We start from the raw sequence: 23,375 nt of genomic DNA, 5'->3' as shown, positions 1-23,375 counted from the left end.
CCAATGGACAGAAGACCTTGGTGGGTGACAGTTAAGAGGGCCACAAAGAGTCAGACACCACTGAAGTGACTTGGCACACACGCATGCAGTCACTGTCCAGAGTAAGTCTAGAGCTGAGGAAGATAAAACCTATTACTGCTTCCACTTTTTTTCCCTCTATTTGCCAGGAAGTTATGGGACTTGATTCCATGATCTTAAGTTTTCTGAATGTTGAGTTTTAAGCCAGATTTTTCACTCTTCACTTTCTCCCTCATCAAGAGGCCCTTTAGTTTCTCTTCACCTTCTGCCATCAGAGTGGTATCATCTGTAAATCTGAGGTTGTTGACATTTCTCCTGGCAATGTTGATCCCACCTTGCGATTGATCCAGCCCAGCATTCCCATGATACACTCTGCACAGAAGTTGAATGAGCAGGCTGACAATATACAGCCTTGACGTCCTCCTTTCCCAGTCTTGAACCACCCACTGTTCGATGGCCAGTTCTAACAGCTGCTTCCTGACCTGCATTCAGGTTTCTCAGGAGACAGGTAAGGTGATCTGGTATTCCCAGCTCTTTAAGAATTTTCTACAGTTTGTTGTGATAAACACAGTCAAAGGCTTTAGAGTAGTCAATGAAGTATAAGCAGGTATTTTTCTTGAATTATCTTGCTTCTCTATGATCCAACAAATGTTGGTAATTTGATCTCTGGTTCCTCTGCCTTTTCTAAATTCAGCTTGAACATCTGGAAGTTCTTGGTTCGTGTCGTGCTGAAGCTTAGTTTGAAGCATTTTTAGCATTACCATGCTAGCATGTGAAATGAGCACATTCACATGCTAGTTAGAACATTCTTTGGCATTGCCCTTCTTTGGGACTGGAATGAGAACTGACCTTTTCTAGTCCTATAGCCACTGCTGAGTTTTCCAAATTTGCTGACATATTGAGTGCAGCACTTTCACAGCATTATCTTTTAGGATTTTGAATAATTCAGCTGGAACTCCATCACCTCCACTAGCTTTGTTTGTAGTGTTGCTTCCAAAGGCCCACTTGACTTCACCCTCCAGGATGTCTGTCTCCAGAGAGTGACCACACCATGATGGTAATCTGGGTCTGTATATTCTTGCCATCTCTTAATTTCTTTTGCTTCTGTTAGGTCCTTACAGTTTCTGTCCTTTATCATGCTCATCTTTGTACAAAATGTTCCCTTGGTATCTCCAATTTTCTTGCAGATATCTCTAGTCTTTCCAATTCTATCTTTTCCTCTATTTCTCTGCATTGTTCATTTAAGAAGGCCTTCTCATCTCTCCTTGCCATTCTCTGGAATTTTGCATTCAGTTGGATATATCTTTCCCTTTCTCCCTTGCAGGTACATAAATTTAAAATATCCTTTCCAAAAAGAAAGCAATGTAAACCTATGAAGTATCCACTTCAAGAATGGTGCAATCAGTCACCCCCTTGTCTCCTCAGGAACGCCCTGATGGAAATATTATTAACTAGGAGAGATGACATTTCAGGCAGGGCTCCATGACAGGTGCTGTGCCCAACCCACCTTTACAACAACCCAGGGGAGAGGCCCTATCAACTATCATCTTGTTTTCACCATGAGGAAACAAAACCTTAAGCAATTTGCACAGCTAGTGTCTGAGCACACTGCTAGTGATGGACTAATCTTCCTTTCTCCCCTAATTGCACTCTACAAACAACTGGAAGCTTCAAGTACTATCCTAAGGATTGGATGTAATCTTAACTTTTTAAAGATATTATCCTAGGCTTCCACTTATTCTCCTACATTACCTTTTCAAAAAGTATTAATCTTAAGCATTTTATATGTGGGACACTTCCAAAATATCAAATTATAATATTATGAAAAGAAATGTTAACATTTCAAACTCCCCACAAATCTGAATACAAAGCCACTCAACGTATGACTCATTATCATCAAGTAGTTGTTTAAGGTCCACAGGCTGATGGAAAGCAAGGTAAAAGACCCATTTGCCTCCTCAGGTTATGTTTAAGGGTTTTCAGCTGGTTCCTCTCTTTCACCCAAAGACTCCATGTTGACCCTTGGATGGTGATGATTCTTGAATCTCTACTTCAAGTCCCCTGTATTTTTACTGTATTTTGAAGGAGTCCTTGTGCTCACATCTAGGAATGATTCTAACTGTCCTCCTCAACTCTGACCCCATTCCTTCAGGTTATCACCTGGTCAAGGGTGTTCCCATCCACATGGGACTTCTCAGAGCCACCCCACATTCCTCATCGCCTTCATGACTGAAACACCTGTGCCACACGAGCAATCCTAAAATCACTGTCAGGCCCATCCCCTTCATCCTCCCTCCAGCTGCCAGCCCCTTTGCGCTACAGCTTCTTGTTCGCTGTACCACGAGAGCTGGCTTGCAAAAATGCAAACCACAGTGTGCTGCTGCATGGAGAGGCCTCCTCTAAGATGCCTACAGAATAAGGCCGACAGTCCTTAGTCTGGTAGAGAAAAGCCCGTCAGCCTCCAGCTGCCACCACAGTGTCATCTCCGCCTTCCTTGGGGCCCAAAGCAAGTCCTCAGCTTCACCCACTGGCTTGCTCAGAGGCTCCCATGGGGCCACCTGTCTACACATGCAACACTCTCGGTCCGGGTGGACGCTCTTCCAGCTGTGTCTGCAAAGCATCGTTGTCTTCAAGATCCTGCCAGAACTTAATTCTCCCATTCCCCCAAACAACTACCTCACACCAACTTCTTATGTACTCTTAAAATACAGCATTATAAATTAGTTATCTGTTTGTCTATCTCCTGACCTGGACTCTTACTTCCTCTTGGGTTTCCAGCACTGACAGGCACTCAAAAGCCTGGTGAATTACTGACTTAATGCCTTCTAAGAGCTTACATTTAGAATTAGACACAGCAATACAAAAATAAGCGTATGAGGACAAACATAAAACTGAACAAAACTTGGGCTCATGTCCAAGAATATTTATCATGTTAACAGCTACACTGCCTGGTAGCAATGTGCTATATAAAACACATTTTGCTATTTGTTACTGGCAGTCTTAAGGCAAAAAGATGACTACAAAAAAATGTAGTAAAAATACTGGAAATTAAGAGGGACGGAGGGAAAAGACTATCATGAGTATCAGTGGTGCCATCAAAAATGGGAAAAATCAAGACATTCTTTACTTCCTAATGAACAAAACAGCAACGAAATATTTTTGCAGGAAATTTTTAAAATCCTGATAATGAACTCACTAAGGGGTTTCCAGGTGGCACAGTGGTAAAGAAACTGCTTGCCAATGCAGGAGGCACAAGAGACATGGGTTCGATCCCCGGGTTGGGAAGATCCCCTAGGGAAGGAAATGGCAACCAGCTCTAGTATTCTTGCTTTGAAAATTCCACGGACAGAGGAGCCTGATAGTCTTACATTCCATGGGGTCACAAAGAGTTGGGCACACTGAGTGTCTGAGTGTGCACACAGATGCTTGATAAAGCCTTGTGTTTCTATCGATTTAAGGAAATTAAAAAGGAGCAAAAGATATATTAAACCATAGCTAATCAATCAGCAAATCTCAAACCATAGGAACTTCTACTAGAAAAAAGACCTAGTTTCTTCAACAAATAAACTGTAACAGTAAAAAGGAGAGAGGGAAAGAGAAAAGCAGAGATTGAGAAGAAAACAACAGATATCAAAAGGTATTAAAATACAGATTTTATTTCAATCTTGAGTCAAACTACCCCATAATGTAAATAAAACAAAAACATTTAATCTATGTATGTTCAGTTCAGTCACTCACTCATGTCTGACTCTTTGCGACCTCATGGACTGCAGCACACCATGCCTCCCTGTCCGTCACTAACTCCCAGAGCTTGCTCAAACTCATGTCCATTGAGTCGGTGATGCCATCCAACCATCTCATCCTCTTTCATTCCCTTCTCCTCCTGTCTTCAATCTTTCCCGGTCTTTTTCAATGAGTCAGTTCTTCGAATCCAGTTGCCAAAGTATTGGAGCTTCAGCTACAGCATCAGTCCTTCCAATGAACAGTCAGGACTGATTTCCTTTAGGATGGACTGGTTTGACCTCCTTGCAGTCCAAGGGACTCTCCAAGAGTCTTCTCTAATACCACAGTTCAAAACCATCAATTCTTCGGTGCTCAGCTTTCTTTATGGTCCAACTCTCACATCCATACATGACTACTGGAAAAACCATAGATTTGACTATTTATGAAACTACTGGAAATTTGAGTACTGGATAATTGGTATGAAAAAATATTTTTAAAATGTGATAAGTGTATTATATGTGTTTCTTTTTTTTAGATAAAACTATATGCTGAAATATTGACAGATTAACTGATACAATATCTGGGATTTACTTCAAAATAATATTGAGGGCAGAGGTTTGGAGGGTAAGGAAGAAAAAGTTCACATACAACAAAACTAGCCATATAATTATTGACATCTGAGTGACGGGTTCATGGGGCCCATTATACTTTCATCTACTTCTGCTCATTGTTTGAAAATGTCCATTTAAAGGAAAATGGAGATAATGGTACGAAAGACAAATTCAGGAGTCCAGCATTGGGGTGAGACTGTGGTGCTGACACTGGGTTTCACCTGAAAGACTTACAGTCTTTCTGACTATAACTTCTGAATTGGTACCTTGCCTTCAGCTCTCAGTCTCAAAAACAGCTCATTATGCACTGAGCATTTAATCTGTCAGTTTCTTTTTTAAAACTTATTATCATTAAACAATATTGTAATAGTTTCAGCGAACAGGGAAGGGGCTCAGCCATACATATACACATATCCATTCTCTCCCAAACTCCCCTCCCATCCAAGCTGCCATATAATACTGAACAGAGTTCCATGTGCTATACAGTAGGTCCTTGCTGGTGGTCTATTTTAAATATAGCACTATGTACATATCCATCCCAAACTCCCTAACTATCCCTTCCGCACCTCCATCCTTCCCCAGAACAACCACAGTTTATTCTCAAAGTTTGAGAGTCTGTTTCTGTATTGTAAGTTAAGTTCATTTGTATCATTTCTTTTTAGACTACACAATATAAATGATGTCATTGGATATTTCTCCTTCTCTGATATCCTTCAGTTTCTTAACCCATTTTATCTTTAATATACTTGCTGCAGTGTTTAATCCTAACACTTAAGTGTCTTTGGAAAAAAAAAAAAAAAAAACCTCTCCATAATCTTAACCAAATTAACCTTGCCATTTTCATCTTCCCCTCCTTCTGACTTAGCGACCCTTTCTGTACCTCACCTACTTATCAAACTGCCCTCCTTGCCTAAGTCTGATGCTCTCCACTAACTCTGGCCCACCCTCTTAAAGGCCGGGTTTCCAATTTCACTGACTCCAAGATGCCTTTTCCAGCCACAAATCTCACCAAAGACCATGAGCACTTGAGTCAAACCCACCCAAGCTCAAATTCCAATCTGGACTCCACACTAGCTGTGCAACCTGAAAAAACTCCTGAGTTCAGTTTCCTACTCTGGAAACTGGACTGGACTGAGTGAAGCTGAGGGGGCTCAGGGTAGAGTACACAGGGTACAGCTTGTATAGTTTAGGCACACAATACTTCAGGAATAGGAACTGAATGGATTTTTTTTAACATACCATGAAAGGTTATGTTTTAGGATAATGGTAAGTGGCTTTAGGTCTAAGTCCATATCAGTATTTTTCCCTGGATCTTCCTTTATCCTTGCTCCAAAAATCTTTTATATTAGATTTACAAAATCATAGGTCAAAAGTTCAAAGGGTTTTTCACTGCTACTGATTTCATGAGCTTATAAGACTCTAAGCTTATATTAAAACCTTATTATCTGTAATATACTATATTTACTGAAGAGTCCAAAGGCTAGATTCAGAATATCATTTATTTTCTATTAATTTAAATGAATAATTATTTCATTTTAAAAACTTTTTCAAAAGGAACAGGCTTGTCCAAACTGCTTTACAATATTTTCTTTCTGATGAGTCTCATTCAGTTCAGTTCAGTTGCTCAGTCATATCTGACTCTTTGCGATCCCATGGACTGCAGCACACCAGGCCTCCCTGTCCGTCACCAATTCCAGAGTATACTCAAAATGTCCATCGAGTTAGTGATGCTATCCAACCATCTCATCCTCTGTTGTCCACTTCTCCTCCTACCTTCAATCTTTCCCAGCATCAAGATCTTTTCAAATAAATCAGTTCTTCGCATCAGGTGGCCAAAGTATTGGAGTTTCAGCTTCAGCATCAGTCCTTCCAGTGAATATTCAGGACTGATTTCCCTTAGGATTGACTGGTTTGATCTCCTTGCAGTTCAAGGGTCTCTCAAGAGTCTCCTCCAACACTACAGTTCAAAAGCATCAATTTTTCAGCACTCAGCTTTCTTTACAGTCCAACTGTCACATCCATACATGACCACAGGAAAAACCATAGCCTTGACTAGACGGACCTTTGTTGGCAAAGTAATATCTCTGCTTTTTAACAGGCTGGAATCATGCTAAGGCAAACATGCTGTCTTGGCTGGTCATAACTTTTCTTCCAAGGAGTAAGCATCTTTTAATTTCATGGCTGCAGTCACCATCTGCAGTGATTTTGAAACCCAAGAAAATAAAGTCAGCCACTGTTTCCACTGCTTCCCTATCTATTTCCCATGAAGTGATGGGACCAGATGCCATGATCTTCATTTTCTGAATGTTGAGCTTTAAGCCAACTTTTTCACTCTCCTCTTTCACTTTCATCAAGAGGCTTTTTAGTTCCTCTTCACTTTCTGCCATAAGGGTGGTGTCATCTGCATATCTGAGGTGATTGATATTTCCTCTGGCAATCTTGATTCCAGCTTGTGCTTCATCCAGTCCAGCGTTTCTCATGATGTTTCTACACAGAAGTTAAATAAGTAGGGTGACAATATACAGCCTTGATGTGCTCCTTTCCCTATTTGAAACCAGGCTGTTGTTCCATCTCCAGTTCTAACTGTTGATTCATGACCTGTATACAGATTTCTCAAGAGGCAGGTTAGGTGGTCAACCCTGGGATTTCTTTGGAAGGAATGATGCTCAAGCTGAAGCTCCAGTACTTTGGCCACCTCATGGGAAGAGTTGACCCATTGGGAAAGACTCTGATGCTGGGAGAGATTGGGGGCAGGAGGAGAAGGGGACGACAGAGGATGAGATGGCTGGATGGCATCACAGACTCGATGGACGCTGAGTCTGAGTGAACTCTAGGAGATGGTGATGGACAGGGAGGCCTGGCGTGCTGCGATTCATGGGGTCGCAAAGAGTCGGACACGACTGAGTGACTGAACTGAACTCAGACAACCATTTTGCTTTTTTGCATTTCTTTTTCTCCTGTACAATATCACAAACCTCCGTCCATAGTTCTTCAGGCATTCTGTCTATCAGATCTAATCCCCTGAATCTATTTCTCACTTCCACAATATAATTGTAAGGGATTTGATTTATAGATAATAGATCCTGATTATAATTGTGCCCTGCCATCAACAAGAATGTTACTATAACACAGGACCTACCAGTGTTCCTGAGGCAGCAGCTGCCCCTACACCTGCAGTGAAGAGAACCCTGAGAGGGCTGGAGATTAGAGAGAGGCCGCCCAGTGAGAGCAGCTGCGTCCCCTACGTTAGTCAAGTTAGGACCCTGGAGGCCACTACTCCGGCATTCAAGACTTAAGAAAATCCTTTCTTGTATTCTATTTTTTGCAAGAACTTCTTCCTAAACTAACAAGGGGTCAAGAGGGAAAAGGGAAGCCACATGGTTGCCTAAATTTCACTACTCCTAAAATACTGAAGAGAAATATGAAGATACTCAACAGCTAAGGACTAAAGTAACTAAGATTTTTAATAGATCGATTTACTTTCTTAAACTCACAAAGCAAATGAGCCACAGTAAATATTTGGGTGTGCTTTTTATAGAGAAAACAGTATATGTAATAATAATAATAATAATACACACAGCAAAAAGAAAACCCAGCTTTATAACTTACCACTTGAAGAATCCCCTTATCTATAAAACCAAGATATAGGAACTGTCTCCAAAAGTCATACTAATGATTAAAGGAGAGACTAAGCATCTCTCTACACTCCAGTGTTCTTGCCAGGAGGATCCCAGGGACGGGGGAGCCTGGTGGGCTGCCGTCCATGGGGTCGCACAGAGTCGGACACGACTGAAGCGACTTAGCAGAGCAGCGCAAAGAAGCATCTCTCTGTGCTTGTGACATTTAAATGTTCAATCAATGTCAGCTATTGTTTTTTACATTATGTAAAACCACATTTAAGAATAAGAATCAAAATTTTCACTGAACCCACTGGGAGTTTATCAGGTGGTGACCATGGTCCGCTGACAGCAGCAGCTAGTGACTATGTAATGTTTACTATTCACCAGGCACTGTTCAGAGTGCTTACGGTCTTGACATCAACTCCACGAAGTACTTTTCTCAGATTAAGAAACTGAGGCACAGAGTTTGAGTGACTCACGCAAGGCCCAAACTATAGAGTCAGAAACTCTGAGTATAGAGTTCAACAATCTGTGTTTTAACAAGCCTTCTAGGAGACTTTAATGCTCACTAAAATCTGAAAAACCCTGAGTTAACAAATGCAAAAGCCCATCAGTGATTTTAAAGGCTTGAATACCAGCCTATCTCTGGAACAAAATGTATTTCTACTGTAAACAGCAATATTGATGGCAGTAAACCCTTCAGATTAAAATAGATTCAGGATCAAAACCAAGCCCCACCATATTCAGGCATCACTTGCTATATGACCTGAGGGTTATTATTAACATGATATGAGGTAATACCCATCCACCATGCTAGAGTAAAAGACACTGGAAAGCACTGGTTAGAGCTTCTGCTCTCCGATGGCTCTCAAAGTTGGGAATGCATCAGAATTGCCTGTCAGAGTTAAATGTAGACTCCCAGGTTCCCTCCTCATCACCCTCCACACCCCAGAACCATTTTGATGTAAGAGAACTTACTTCAGTCTAGGGCCATACCACCCTGAACGCACCTGATAGTGTCTGATCTCGGAAGCTAAGCAGGGTCGGGCCGGTTAGTACTTGGATGGGAGAACTTACTTGAGCAGACACTCCAGGTGATTCTGACGCAGACAATCCCTCCATCTTTTTTTTTTCCCCACTTTTTAGAAAACCACAGCTGTACAGTTATCCAACGGATCCCCTTTACTTCAACCTCCATCCTTTCTTCACCTCACCAAGGCTAATGCAACCAGACATGAATACATTCCTCTCCCCTAAAGTCCAGCACTCTTGAGAAGAATCAGTCAGTGAGCCGAACCTGCTTCTGCTATCCTTACAGAAAAAAAGGTGGTCATTGCCCACATTAGCAATACAATTCTGAAAGTAATCTGATGTTTCAAACATCTACAGATAATCATCTTCCAGAATACAAATACGTGGAGCTTGTTACTCTAAGAATTTTTAAAATCAAAGAAATTAATGAAGGAAGAATTTAATGCTATACATGTAAGTTATGTTTTACTTTATTTTATGTACTTCAGTAAGTTGAAATGAGCATTAAAAGACAAATGAAGACAGCTGAGAGCAGCAAAAAGCAATCCAGGAAAAACAAAACTCCTTTCCTCTCTCTAGTGTCAGAATTTAAATATCAAGGGAAAAGAACTGTATGGATAAATATAATGAGCCTCAATGCTGCTTTTAACTGCAGGACCCAATCCTCAACTGCATCCCTCAGTACCAGTAGGGGAAAGCGGGGTGGGGGTGGCGTCCTCAGAGAGAAGAAGTTGAAGGGGCACCTAGAGACTCACATCAGGTGTGAGTGTTGGCTCCACCCAGAGTCCCCACCTACCTAGGAGAGGCTTCCTCCTCCCCGCGCTGGCCAAGTCTGGGTAACCAGGATAAAGAGTTAGACAATAGGTCCCCGGTGCACCTAAGGTTAAGGCATCCAGTCCAACCCCACAGCACCATCTCTACTGGGGATGGAAACAGAGACAGGGGAAGAGGGAGGGAGAAAAAAGTGAGGGAAGAACGTAGAAAGCTCACCCCCTATTGCAGCTACATTAGAAACAGGGAATGATGTGGAGCTTAAATGATTTTTAGACCCAATCCTGCTCTTGGGATTGATATTTTTCCTCAGCTTTTAATAAAACATATCTTAAACAATATATGATTTTCCTCTTTTATCACCACAGCAGACACTCACAGACAGCAGATCTGATCTTCTGCCCATTTCTAGGCAAGCCTGATATTCTGATGAGCAGCTGCTGGACAGCATGGAGCAGAGCCTAAACCACAACCAGGCTGTACACAGGCTCCAGGTCTGCCTGTGGCTTTCAGGTTGCTCTTTTCAGGAGGAAGCCTCCAATCACCTTTCTAAAAGTAAATTAAGTATTGAAAATATTGCTATTACCATATAACTCCTCATTGGCTTTATTTTCCTTTAATTCTGGTATTTGAAAGGAAAAAAAAAACTTTTTTCTTAAATATTTTAAACATGACCATGAATAGCATTATCAAATTATAATCTAACACAGAGTCACAGTTATAATCCAAAGCATAAAAAAATAATAACTATTCAAAGTTTTCCATCAAAGAGCCAAAAATGCTTTATTACTGGAAACAATCAGTATTAAATATAAGAATTTTTCTCTTCCTTTTCTCCACTAATAAAAGCAAAGACCCAGGCAGGCACAGCTGCATAGGCTAACCCTGATTTTTATAGCAAAACATTCATATCAAATTCTAGTATTATCAAAATGCTTTTCTTCATTCTCCAGTAGTTTTTTCTATTTGTTCATTTAAGAAGTTTTCAGGAATAACAAGAACCAAATCAAAACACAAACACAAATATACACAGGGAACTGGCCATTCTACATGAATCCAAACTTTGACAGCAGCAAATTATATCTACAGTATATTCAAAATCAGTGCTGAATTTTTAATATACTGTCCTGTCTCCCAAGGGAGAAAAAGGTAAGATAGAGAGGAAAAGTCATGTTCTCATTCCCATCTTCCTAAGCTCTGACCACCCCAGCCGAGAGAGAGCCAAGCAGGCTGCTGGTTCCAGCAACCTGAGCACCACCTGAGCCCTCAGAGTGGCTCCAACCCGAGTACAGAAGCAGTTACATAGGTGGTTACCCAAGCCAACAAGTAGAAATCAAGTCTAGGAGTGGGCGTTGTTCAGACCTGAAAGTAACTTAAAAGTTTTCTCCTCAGATGCTCCAAGTTCTTCAAACATAAAAGGAAATACCCAGCCCTGGTTCAAAGCCTGACAACTAACTACAAGCAAGGTCAGCAAGAGGGAAAGTCCCATGCAAAGGAAACTCGAGGCTTCACTAGCAATCTCCTTTAAAGCAAGGAGTGTCTTCATCAATCAACATTCCGAAAGTTTTTATTATCAAGTTAATTAAAAGACTCCTGTGTTAATATCTAAATGCTAGGCAATTATTGGCAGCAAACTAAATGTCCTTATCTTTGCTCTGACAACAAAATCTTATAAAGCAAATGATATGAGCACTTCTGTAACTTAATATAGGTCTTCTATGCTTCTCTCCAAAAGCTGTAGAACAGAAGTGGCTTATAAATGAACAATTTGTTTTATAAATAATAAGAACCAAAGATTAGGATAAGTAATAAGCAATAATAATAAAGAAATGTTTATGCCACAACGGTCAATGTCAATATGCTAATTAATTAACATTTGAGCTCCTTCAGAGACTTCAATGGCAAATTATTAATTCTGAAGTATGCTACCCTCATGTCCAATACTATCACCTTTTTCCAAAACAATGCCCATTTGCCAAACACTTTGTTTATTGCATCAGCTTTTGAAAAATTCTGTCCACAAAAATGTCCAAACAAAGCAGTATTTTAGAAAATATAAACACTTGTTTCTACCTATGCACATACAGACTTCAGACTTTCACTTAACTATTTATTGAGTGATCCACTATTACAAGTAAATTGCTGAGCTAGAACTATTTTGTTTTAAAAAGTTATTGAACAGTAACTTTTTATTTCATTCTTAATCACTAAGAAAAAACAATGAAAGGCACCAATCCCAAGCTAATTAATATGTCCCTTCTAATTGACCTTGATACTGAAACCAATCTCAGAGTCTTGTTCAGTATCACTTCAGGATTGGGCAATATCTCTGTTCTCACTAACAAAGAATTAGTCCTACCCTAAAATCATTTCTTCTCTCACCAGCAAACTCTTACTCATTCTTCCAGACCTCCTCTGAGACATGTAGTATCACACCATACCTTGAAAACACACTTCTCCCACTGTGCTATCTGCTGCCTGTGTTGACCTTTCATTCAACTGGGATTTCATTCCTTCACTTCAAACACAATGTCTTATTAATCATTGGATTCCCAGCATATGGAACATTCCCAAGCAAAAAGGGATTCAATATATAGTTTATGTTTTCCTTTTTCTGTCTTCTGCAACTTTTCCAGTAAGCCTGAGGTTTAAAAAAATATTAAAAAGATAAAAGCTGTACCTTGAGAAGTACACATTCATAGTATACCCAGTATTTCTCTCAAGAATCTGAGATAATTCCATTAGTTGGAAAAAACTATACCTAAAAAGGTAAAGTTTGAAATTCTCTCACTGCTTTAACCAAGTCCTTTTTTTTTTTTAAGATCCTGACACATCCTCTTTAAGTAAACTGAAACTTAATCTGAATGGAGTTACCTCCTACAAACCTTCTCTAAGGAAAGAAAGACTTTTTCTGGCTATGGAAACAACAGAGTAGTTTAAAGCCATGGAAACAGTGTTCTGCAGGACGCCAACTGTCACGGTCCTGGAAGCTGAGCTAAGTCGGCACAAGACCACTGTGAGAGGAAAGGGTATTGACAGACAGTCCAGTTTCCATCCCAGGCGACTCCTTTCACATTACAGATCCTGGAACACTGCCTTCGACACATAGCAGCTGCTTCCATTAAGAGCAGCGGGTAGAAGGTCTGGGAGAAACTTGTGCCACAATAAAAACATGACCTCTTCTTCAGCATCTCACAAGAGGAGATCTAAAGTAGAACTTGAGTTAGAGGTAGGAGGGAAAAGATGAGTCTATAGGCACAAGAAGGAGACAGGAAGGTAATGAAAGTTTGCCAGGACGGAACGGAGAACCAGGAAACAAACCTACACATCAACTTTGGAGTTGTTGTTTAGTCCAACTTGTGTCCAACTCTTTGCAACCCCATGAACTGTAGCCTGTCTGGCTCCTCTGTTTTAGGATTTTATTATGAACCCAAAATGATAAAATGGAAACTTAAAACAACAACAAAAGTTAAAATTTATGGCACTATAATTTTCTCTACTATACCAAATTATTAAATCTTGGGTAAAGCAGTTTGAGGAAGTAAGCTAAGATTTAAAAAAAATGCTTCCAAATGCATGAAACTTCTTCAAATAGCTATTCTTTTTTTAAAGACTCAAAAATTAACACCTTTTGAAAGAAAGAAAACACCATGATGTTGAGTAAATAAAATGTTTGATGGCAAATGGACAGTGCATTTATTGGTTAATCTCTTGGTCGACCACAGGAAGAATAAAGCCTATTCTTATTGATTTTTTACTGTGGTGTATATTTACAAGCTTAGAGGCCTCCACACTTTGGGGTAACACATTTTTTCTGTTCAACAACTTACTATTCTTACTTATTGATTTTTACTGTGGTGTGTATTTTATTCACAAACTTAGAGGCCTTCACACTTTGGGGTAACACATTTTTTCTGTTCAACAACTCTGCTGAGCATGTTATTTTAAATGTTCAATATTTTAATTTTACATAATCACAGCTGTATGGTAAAAAATCCCATCAACTGAAACTTTGTTCACAATTTTGAGTTGTTTGTGCAATATAACTATATCACTGTCACTTGTATCTGTGAAGTTCATGGTTATTATATAGATTCAAGCCTCTGACTATTTTACAAGTCTTCTAATGTAGACAAATCTGAGCATTTACGTAGGAAAAACAATATTTTATTATAAACTTTCTGTCTTTTCTATTACATGAATGGCATTATACTGATGTTTACTGAAATTCTGGATATAGGAAACTCATATCATGTATACATTTTATTTCAGAAAAAAATGAGGGAGCCCAAGTTATCTGTAATGATAAGATTTCAAGGGGGGCAGTTAGTTGTCACAAGGATAAGGAAATGCAATGAAATTTAAGGGTGTAAGGTAAGAATGCTAGATTGTCCCATGATGTATAAGAGAGACTGATCCAACAGATTATTGCACAGCATCCCACTTTCATTTCCAAAGTCCCAGCATTCATTTAGATATAAAACAACACAAAAAGCTATTTGTCTAAGCCTAGAACCCAACTCCATTCTGCATATAAGAACAAAGTATTGTTAAAACAACTTTATACTGAATTTTCCAGGAATAAAACTACCCTCGTGTACATCAAGGGAAGATTATATTTTATTTCGGATTGACTTTGACCAAGAGCTGCTCTCGATCTTAGAAGACGGTATCTCCATTGACAACCCTAGCTTGACATCCAGGAGGCTGATGCCACACACGTCTATCAGCCTCACAGTATGGCTGCCAGGTCCACACTGATACCACGCATACATGCAAACATTAATTTCACAAGTCTTCAGTGCAGTCATATACAAGCATATAGTTAAATATATAATATTTTATTACATACTACTTTCAATTTTCCATACCAGTTAGTGCATTTTTCTGACTTGTTTAAAATTTTGTGTAGTAACAGAGTGTCCATGAATTTTGTGTAGGTAACATATTCTTTATTTTTTTTATAACATATTCTTTATATTTTGAAAGAAAAAGGAGGCAGTAGGAAAGTTTCGTTTTGGTGAAGGACAGGGAAGCCTGGCGTGCTACAGTTCAGGGTGTCACAAAGAGTCGGACACAACTGAGCAACTGAACAACAACAACAAATTAATATGTTCTAAATTACTTATTAAATTGCATATTTATATAGTTTTAAATTGTATAAAAGACATCGAGTGAAAAAAGTTGGCTTAAAGCTCAACATTCAGAAAACGAAGATCATGGCATCTGGTCCCATCACTTCATGGGAACTAGACGGGGAAATAGTGGAAACAGTGTCAGATTTTATTTTGGGGGGTTCCAAAATCACTGCAGATGGTGATTGCAGCCACGAAATTAAAAGATGTTTACTCCTTGGAAGAAAAGTTATGACCAACCTAGATAGCATATTCAAAAGCAGAGACATTACTTTGCCGACTAAGGTCCATCTAGTCAAGGCTATGGTTTTTCCAGTGGTCATGTATGGATGTGAAAGTTGGACTGTGAAGAAGGCTGAGCACAGAAGAATTGATGCTTTTGAACTGTGGTGTTGAAGAAGACTCTTGAGAGTCCCTTGGTCTGCAAGGAGATCCAACCAGTCCATTCTGAAGGAGATCAACCCTGGGATTTCTTTGGAAGGAATGATGCTAAAGCTGAAACTCCAGTACTTTGGCCACCTCATGAGAAGAGTTGACTCATTGGAAAAGACTCTGATGCTGGGAGAGATTGGGGGCAGGAGGAGAAGGGGACGACAGAGGATGAGATGGCTGGATGGCATCACGGACTTGATGGACGTAAGTCTGAGTGAACTCCAGGAGTTGGTGATGGACAGGGAGGCCTGGCGTGCTGCGATTCATGGAGTCGCAGAGAGTCGGACCCGACTGAGCGACTGAACTGAACTGAAAAGACATCAAATAAACAACTAGAAAACAAAAAGAGTACCAGTTCCAGCAGTGTGCCAGACTGGATACTATAAATGTCTATAATTGAAATATTGAAAACAATGGGAAACATTCCTTTTTCAATGGATCACAAACCGGAAATGAGTGTGAGTGAAACCAAGGACACATAAAGTAAACCAAGAACATGGAAAGTAAGAGAGCAATAGAAGCTGAATTCTGTTACAGATTTTAACTTTCCATCTGATGACTATACAGGCAACAGAGGAAAGGAGGAATCTAGGGCCGCCAAAAAGGAGCAAAATATGAGACGATACCTCTCAAATAAACAAGGGACTAAGAAGGGCTATATCCATCGTGTAAGAGCATTCACTAAAGAGAAAAGAAAAATACCTGTCTTGAACTTGATACTGAGAGGTAGGAAGAATTTTTAAATGACTCCTTTGAGAATTAGCAACCACAGGCTAACCGTGACCAGAGTTTCTGGTCAAAATTAACACTTAATGGTGCACTCTATAAAACCTCAAGAAGAGAATTCCATTTAAAATGGTCCCAGAGGCCATACGACCTGAACCCACCAATCAATCTTAACACCATTTGTTGTAGGACAACAGAATATTAGGGTGTATATCTTCTGATGTAATACTCTCACGGCATCACCTATGAAGTATTCAAATAATATTGGTCAGTAATGATGTGTAACACGCCACCCCAAACTTAGTGGCCTAAAGACAGCAGCATGTATTAGCCTCACAGATTCTGTGGGTGAGTAATCTGGACAGAGTCCAAAAGGGAAGGTCTATCTTCATCATAATGGCTCTACACCTCAGCCGGAAGACAGCTGATGGTCACCAGACTGCCTGGGGCTAGAACCACTGGAGGCTCTTTCTCTCAAAAGGAGGGTCCTGGACCCCTCCACTAAACAGAAGCAGGACCTAAATACTGAGGACGTGATTTACAATAATCACAAATAAAAATGTTTAACTTCAAGCCTGTGGAGCTAGCTTGCAATTTATAGGAAACAGAGGGGCTGGATGAACAAATTAAGCCACGTCAAAGGGAAAACATCCAGACAAAGCCATTTCATAGGAAAACCGACTCAAGTTTTTATCAACATGTCAAGGGGATGAATGGGAGTGGGGTAAGACAGAACTGATCCAGATAAAACGATGTAAGGATCAAATCAATGCATTAACAGTTGTTTGAATCTGGCTTGAAACAAATGAACTTTAAAGGCATTCTGATGACAATTGGGGATATCTGAATATGGCTAGGCTTAGTACATGAAGGAACTTATGCTGGCATGTGAGTGTTCATTCCATCATTCTGTTTATCAGTCTACTAAGATCTGATAAAAAACTTATAATAAAACTTTAGAAAATAAAATACGAAATATGATTCCTAATGACTAGTGTCCACAAGCAACTGGCAAAAGCACACACCAATCCTTCTGAAGGAATAAAACAGAAACCCAAGTCTCAATAAAAATCTTTAAAAAATGAACGAAGGGAAGTAAGAAAATTCTTAGAACTAAAAGAGAATAAAAATAATGCATAACAAAATTTGAGAGACTTAGCCAAAGGAATACTTAAGAGGAAATTTTTTAGTCTTCTGTTTGGCTTCATCAGCCAAAAAGTAAGACACAGTCAAAGTAAAGTACAGAATTTAATTAAACTTATAAAAAAGAGACTAGTAAAAACCCAGAAAATTCTTAAAATCACACTACGGGAACATGTGTAGGTACTCTCATACATCAATGGTTGGAGTATAAATTGGTACAACCCTTGAGAGGAACAATCTAGCAAAATTACAACCACATGTACCTATTGACACAGCCAGGAATTTATCTGACAGATACACGTGAACATTTACGAACTAACACAAATACAAAGCATCATGGCAGAGTTGTTTGAACTGCAACTAACTAAAAATAATCTAAATGCCCATTGAAAGAGAACTGGTTAAATACATTATGATATGTCCATAAAATGGAATGAAGCTATAAAAAGGAATGGAGGATGGCTTTACTGCTCCTTTATAAAGATCATAGAAAATATAGTTAAGTGGGTGGGGAAGGGGGGTGATAAAGAACAGAAGAATGTTTGTAGTATATTATGGTGTACCAACATTTGTGTGAAAATAGAGCTAACAATTAAAATATGGTATTTTGCTTCTTTGTAAGGGAACTAAAGAAACATAATAAAGTGGTTATCTAGCAAAGGGTAAGCTTGCTGGTGAGCTAGGCAAGAGGAACTGTGTTGGGAGACTCAGATCTGTATCGTTTCCTTGTACTTTTTAATTTTAGACACATGGGAATGTATTGATTATTCAGAACATTACACATTAAAAAATGTTAAAAAAAACAAAACAAATAGGTATCTTAATTGAACTCTGAAATTAACTTATACATCTTTCACATTAACAAAAGACACAAAGTAATACTTTCTGATGATCTCCTAGTTCAAAAATCAACAGACTATGCATTGCAGCCAAAGATGGAGAAGCTCTATACAGTCAACAAAAACAAGACCAGGAGCTGACTGTGGCTCAGATCACGAACTGCTTATTGCCAAATTCAGACGTAAACTGAAGAAAGTAGAGAAAACCGCTAGACCATTCAGGTATGACCTAAATCAAATCCCTTATGATTATACAGTGGAAGTGAGAAATAGACTTAACGGTCTAGATCTGATAGATAGAGTGCCTGATGAACTATGGAATGAGGTTCGTGACATTGTACAGGAGACAGGGATCAAGACCATCCCCATGGAAAAGAAATGCAAAAAAGCAAAATGGCTGTCTGGGGAGGCGTTACAAATGGCTGTGAAAAGAAGAGAGGTGAAAAGCAAAGGAGAAAAGGAAAGATATAAGCATCTGAATGCAGAGTTCCAAAGAATAGCAAGAAGAGGTAAGAAAGCCTTCTTCAGTGATCAATGCAAAGAAATAGAGGAAAACAACAGAATGGGAAAGACTAGAGATCTCTTCAAGAACATTAGAGATACCAAGGGAACATTTCATGCAAAGATGGGCTCAATAAAGGACAGAAATGGTCTGGACCTAACAGAAGCAGAAGATATTAAGAAGAGGTGGAAAGAATACACGGAAGAACTGTACAAAAAAGATCTTCACGACCCAGATAATCATGATGATGTGATCACTCATCTAGAGCCAGACATCTTGGAATGTGAAGTCAAGTGGGCCTTAGAAAGCATCACTACGAACAAAGCTAGTGGAGGTGATGGAATCCCAGTTGAGCTGTTTCAAATCCTGAAAGATGATGTTGTGAAAGTGCTGCACTCAATATGCCAGCACGTTTGGAAAACTCAGCAGTGGCCACAGGACTGGAAAAGATCAGTTTTCATTCCAATTCCAAAGAAAGGCAATGCCAAAGAATGCTCAGACTACTGCACAATTGCACTCATCTCACATGCTAGTAAAGTAATGCTCAAAATTCTCCAAGCCAGGTTTCAAGATTATGTGAACCGTGAACTTCCTGATGTTCAAGCTGGTTTTAGAAAAGGCAGAGGAACCAGAGATCAAATTGCCAACATCCGCTGGGTCATTGAAAATGCAAGAGAGTTCCAGAAAAACATCTATTTCTGCTTTCTTGACTATGCCAAAGCCTTTGACTGTGTGGATCACAATAAACTGTGGAAAATTCTAAAAGAGATGGGAATACCAGACCACCTAACCTGCCTCTTGAGGAATCTGTTTGCAGGTCAGGGAGAAACAGTTAGAACTGGACATGGAACAACAGACTGGTTCCAAATAGGAAAAGGAGTACATCAAGGCTGTATATTGTCACCCTGTTTATTTAACTTCTATGCAGAGTACATCATGAGAAACGCTGGACTGGAAGAAACACAAGCTGGAATCAAGATTGCCAGGAGAAATATCAATCACCTCAGATATGCAGATGACACCACCCTTATGGCAGAAAGTGAAGAGGGAACTAAAAAGCCTCTTGATGAAAGTGAAAGAGGAGAGTGGAAAAAGTTGGCTTAAAGCTCAACATTCAGAAAACGAAGATCATGGCATCTGGTCCCATCACTTCATGGGAAATAGATGGGGAAACAGTGAAAACAGTGTCAGACTTTATTTTTTTGGGCTCCAAAATCAATGCAGATGTTGACTGCAGCCATGAAATTAAAAGATGCTTACTCCTTGGAAGAAAAATTATGACCAACCTAGATAGCATATTCAAAAGCAGAGACATTACTTTGCCGACTAAGGTCCGTCTAGTCAAGGCTATGGTTTTTCCTGTGGTCATGTATGGATGTGAAAGTTGGACTGTGAAGAAGGCTGAGCGCCAAAGAATTGATGCTTTTGAACTGTGGTGTTGGAGAAGACTCTTGAGGGTCCCTTGGACTGCAAGGAGATCCAACCAGTCCATTCTGAAGGAGATCAACCCTGGGATTTCTTTGGAAGGAATGATGCTAAAGCTGAAGCTCCAGTACTCTGGCCACCTCATGCGAACAGTTGACTCATTGGAAAAGACTCTGATGCTGGGAGGGATTGGGGGCAGGAGAAGAAGGGGATGACAGAGGATGAGATGGCTGGATGGCAGCACGGACTCGATGGACGTGAGTCTGAGTGAGCTCCGGGAGATGGTGATGGACAGGGAGGCCTGGCGTGCTGCGATTCATGGGGTCGCAAAGAGTCGTACACGACTGAGCGATTGAACTGAACTGAACTGATGCATGCAATGTCTAGAAAGAAAAGGAAAGTCTACAGGAAGGAATGTTCCGTCTGTCATGAAACACTGGCTTCTTAAATTCAAACAGTTGAGTTTCTTCATTTTTTAAATGTGAACTCAGTATTAAAAATTCTTATTAAAAGTCAGATTGATTTGAAGATATTCTAGTGGTTATTTTTACTTTGTTTTGGAATAGATTCGGGGGAGGTTGTTATTCCAGTTTTGAGGTACTAACTATATGGAAAATGCTAGATGTCATTTCCGAGATAAACTTCCCAATATATATAAATATCTAACTCCCTAAAAATCAAAACTGTTCCTGTAAAACCAGGCCCTCTGATTAGGGTCCCTAAATATCTCTGATTTCCACTTCTTTGTCCCAAAAGAGTTTATAGAAACTTAAAAAATATTTAGATATTCTATAGTGAAAAGAAGAAAAAAATTCCAATATACTTTGGGAAATAATTGACTTTCCTCAGAATATACCAAAAAAAGAAAGTATTTACATCAAGTCATTTTTATACAGTACTTCCTGACATATGGAGAAGGAAATGGCAACCCATTCCAGTATCCTTGCCTGGAGAATCCAATGGACAGAGGAGCCTGGTAGGCTACAGTCCATGGGGTCGCAAAGAGTCAGACACGGCTGAGCGACTTCACTTCACTTCCTGACATATAGTTTATTGTATTCAAGTTAATGAAACAATGGTAGTATCGCTCACCGCATAAAATAGACCTAAACTAAGCACATCTGAATAGTACTCATAAAAATAAGATTTTACCTGTAGTATGCTTATATATATAAATATAAAGGATATTGTTAGGTAAAAGACCAGGACATCAAAAGAGTGTTTAACAGTCTTTTTAATGGCGAAGCGCTCCCGGGCGGGGTTCCTGGACCCGAGCAAGGCAGGTCAAGGAAGTCCGCTCCGGACCGTGTTGGTGGTGGTGTTTATACGTTCGTTGCGAGGGATGGTCAGGCTAGATGGACAGGGGTTCAGATAGGTTGCCAGGCCGAGGCGTCGCAGGCTGACAGGTCCTTCTACATGGCTGGGTGGGGCAGCTTTAGCTGGTGAAGTGTGCTGTCATCGGTCCCCGGGATCTGGGAGGCTCCTTCTGTTAGGGACATCCCCCGCCAGCAGGAGGGAGAGGAGGGGCGGCCCATCATGGGCCCCAGGGTCCGGCCTTACAGATATTAAATAACTAATTGCCATGTGGAAGAAGTCATCAGTGAATGCTTCATCAAGGAAGTAAATTTTGAACTTGGTTTTGGAAGGAAATGACAGGCACTCAGAATCCTTAACCAATTTGGTTGTACAATCAGATTCATTTTAGCACAATGAAGTAAAATGACTAATGCAATATCTCTGTTGAGTCCTTCTTAAACTTTGATAACTTGACAAAACATTTTGCCTACAGAGAAGTTCAATAAGGCTCTGAAAGCCCATGAAAAAATCTTTAACTTTATATATTATAAACCCAGATACCAGAGCTCACTTAAAAAGAAATGGTATTATAAGGTTATTTAATTTTCCTGATTTTAATAAAAGAACAGACTAAATAACTTTGAAATAGTGTACATTCCTACATCTATAAATTGCTTTAAATTTTGCAAATACATATGCAAAACACAAGATTCTATGGCCTCTTCAGTCTCAGCTGTTAAACTGTTTTGTTTAAAGCTATAAACTCTTTTTGGAACTCTTAAAAATCACATGGAAAAAGCCTACAAAGTATCCAATAAAATACTTAAGAAATCAGCTGAATTTGTTAAAATTAAGCTTCATATATTTATATATTTTGCCTAGCATCAGCAATCACCCCAAGCTGTCTAGGAATCATTTTGAAGACTGAACAGTCAGTGCCACTGTCTTCCCCATCTTCATCACCCCCACCCACAAAAAAGAAAGAAGAGAGGAAAACACAAAATGCAAAGTTACAATTTGATGCTTATGACTGAAAGTGCTATGAAAGTTCTATTTGAATTCAGAGTACAGGTCCTGAGTTCATGATGCCTTTTAATATCTTCGGTGACAATCTCTAAACCAAGATCAAACTGAATCACTGAATCACTGTACCCAAAGCATGTGTACTATTTTTCAACAAAGCATGTAAGCTGAAATATGCAGCCCAATAACCTCAAAGAGTATTTAATGAGGCTAATTTAAACTAGAAACTGTTTAACATACTCAAAGTACATGATTCCCTTTGGCATTTTAATATATTGTAATTGAAGTGATTATCTGTTTATAAACTAGTTTAGGAAGAATAATACTGCCAAAGGCAACAATGTTTTTGATACAGTAGCACTTACCATTAAAACAAATCAAAAGAAAGCTCAAGATAAAACACCATGTATGTGCCAACTAGCAAGATTAAATGATCAATAAAACCATTTTCCTCAATAAGCCTCAACAAAGTGACAGAGTACTTTCTTGTAAGATTTGGAATACACATGACAAAGAACATGTAATGACTGACATTTTCTGCTGTCACTAACCAGTAATGTAAGAAGCTATTAAGCTTACTTATTCTTCCCACCCTTCAATCTCCAACATCCATTCATAAACAAACAGTTTAGGATATAGTTCTACATTTTCTCAAAACTTCATTTTTCCCCACTGAGAACATAAATTCTCTAAATGGGACAGGAAGATGTCTCAGAACCCAGGGTGGCCTTTGGACACAGGACAGAGGCCTGGGGACAAGGAATGCGCTCACCTGCTGAGGCTGGTACCTCTGCTGGGACTGGGAGGGCAGATATGGCGCCTGCGGGGGAAGGTGCGGAGGCTGCGGCTGCTGGTTGTAGTAAGGCTGTTGGCCCTGCTGGCAGTAACCACTCACACCCTGCTGTCCGTACTGAGGTGGCATCTGTCAAGAGTCAAGACAGGCAAGTGAGAGAAAGTCTAAACATGCAATTCAATAAAATCAAATATGGTTTCGATTCAGCAATGTGAAGTGGGTTCTTTGCTAAGCAACTGAATTCAAATTTTTAACATTCTCTGCATTAATCAGCCTACTGCCTTCT

At 39.6% G+C, this 23,375-nt stretch overlaps 1 protein-coding gene across 1 annotated transcript in view; it reads right to left on the bottom strand.

Moving 5' to 3' along the window:
• The window catches only part of ARID1B (AT-rich interaction domain 1B), a 419,926-nt gene that overhangs the window by 273,086 nt on the left and 123,465 nt on the right, over nucleotides 1–23,375 (bottom strand). The window contains exon 3 of the mRNA XM_068984869.1: nucleotides 23,069–23,218. Coding sequence (XP_068840970.1) covers nucleotides 23,069–23,218 — 150 coding nt within the window. The remainder of the gene's footprint in view (nucleotides 1–23,068; nucleotides 23,219–23,375) is intronic.

Source organism: Capricornis sumatraensis, chromosome 13 (genome assembly GCF_032405125.1).
Source record: "Capricornis sumatraensis isolate serow.1 chromosome 13, serow.2, whole genome shotgun sequence".
NCBI lineage: Eukaryota > Metazoa > Chordata > Mammalia > Artiodactyla > Bovidae > Capricornis > Capricornis sumatraensis.
The sequence above is the reverse complement of the archived record's forward strand: the minus strand, read 5'-3'. Positions and strand labels throughout refer to the sequence as shown.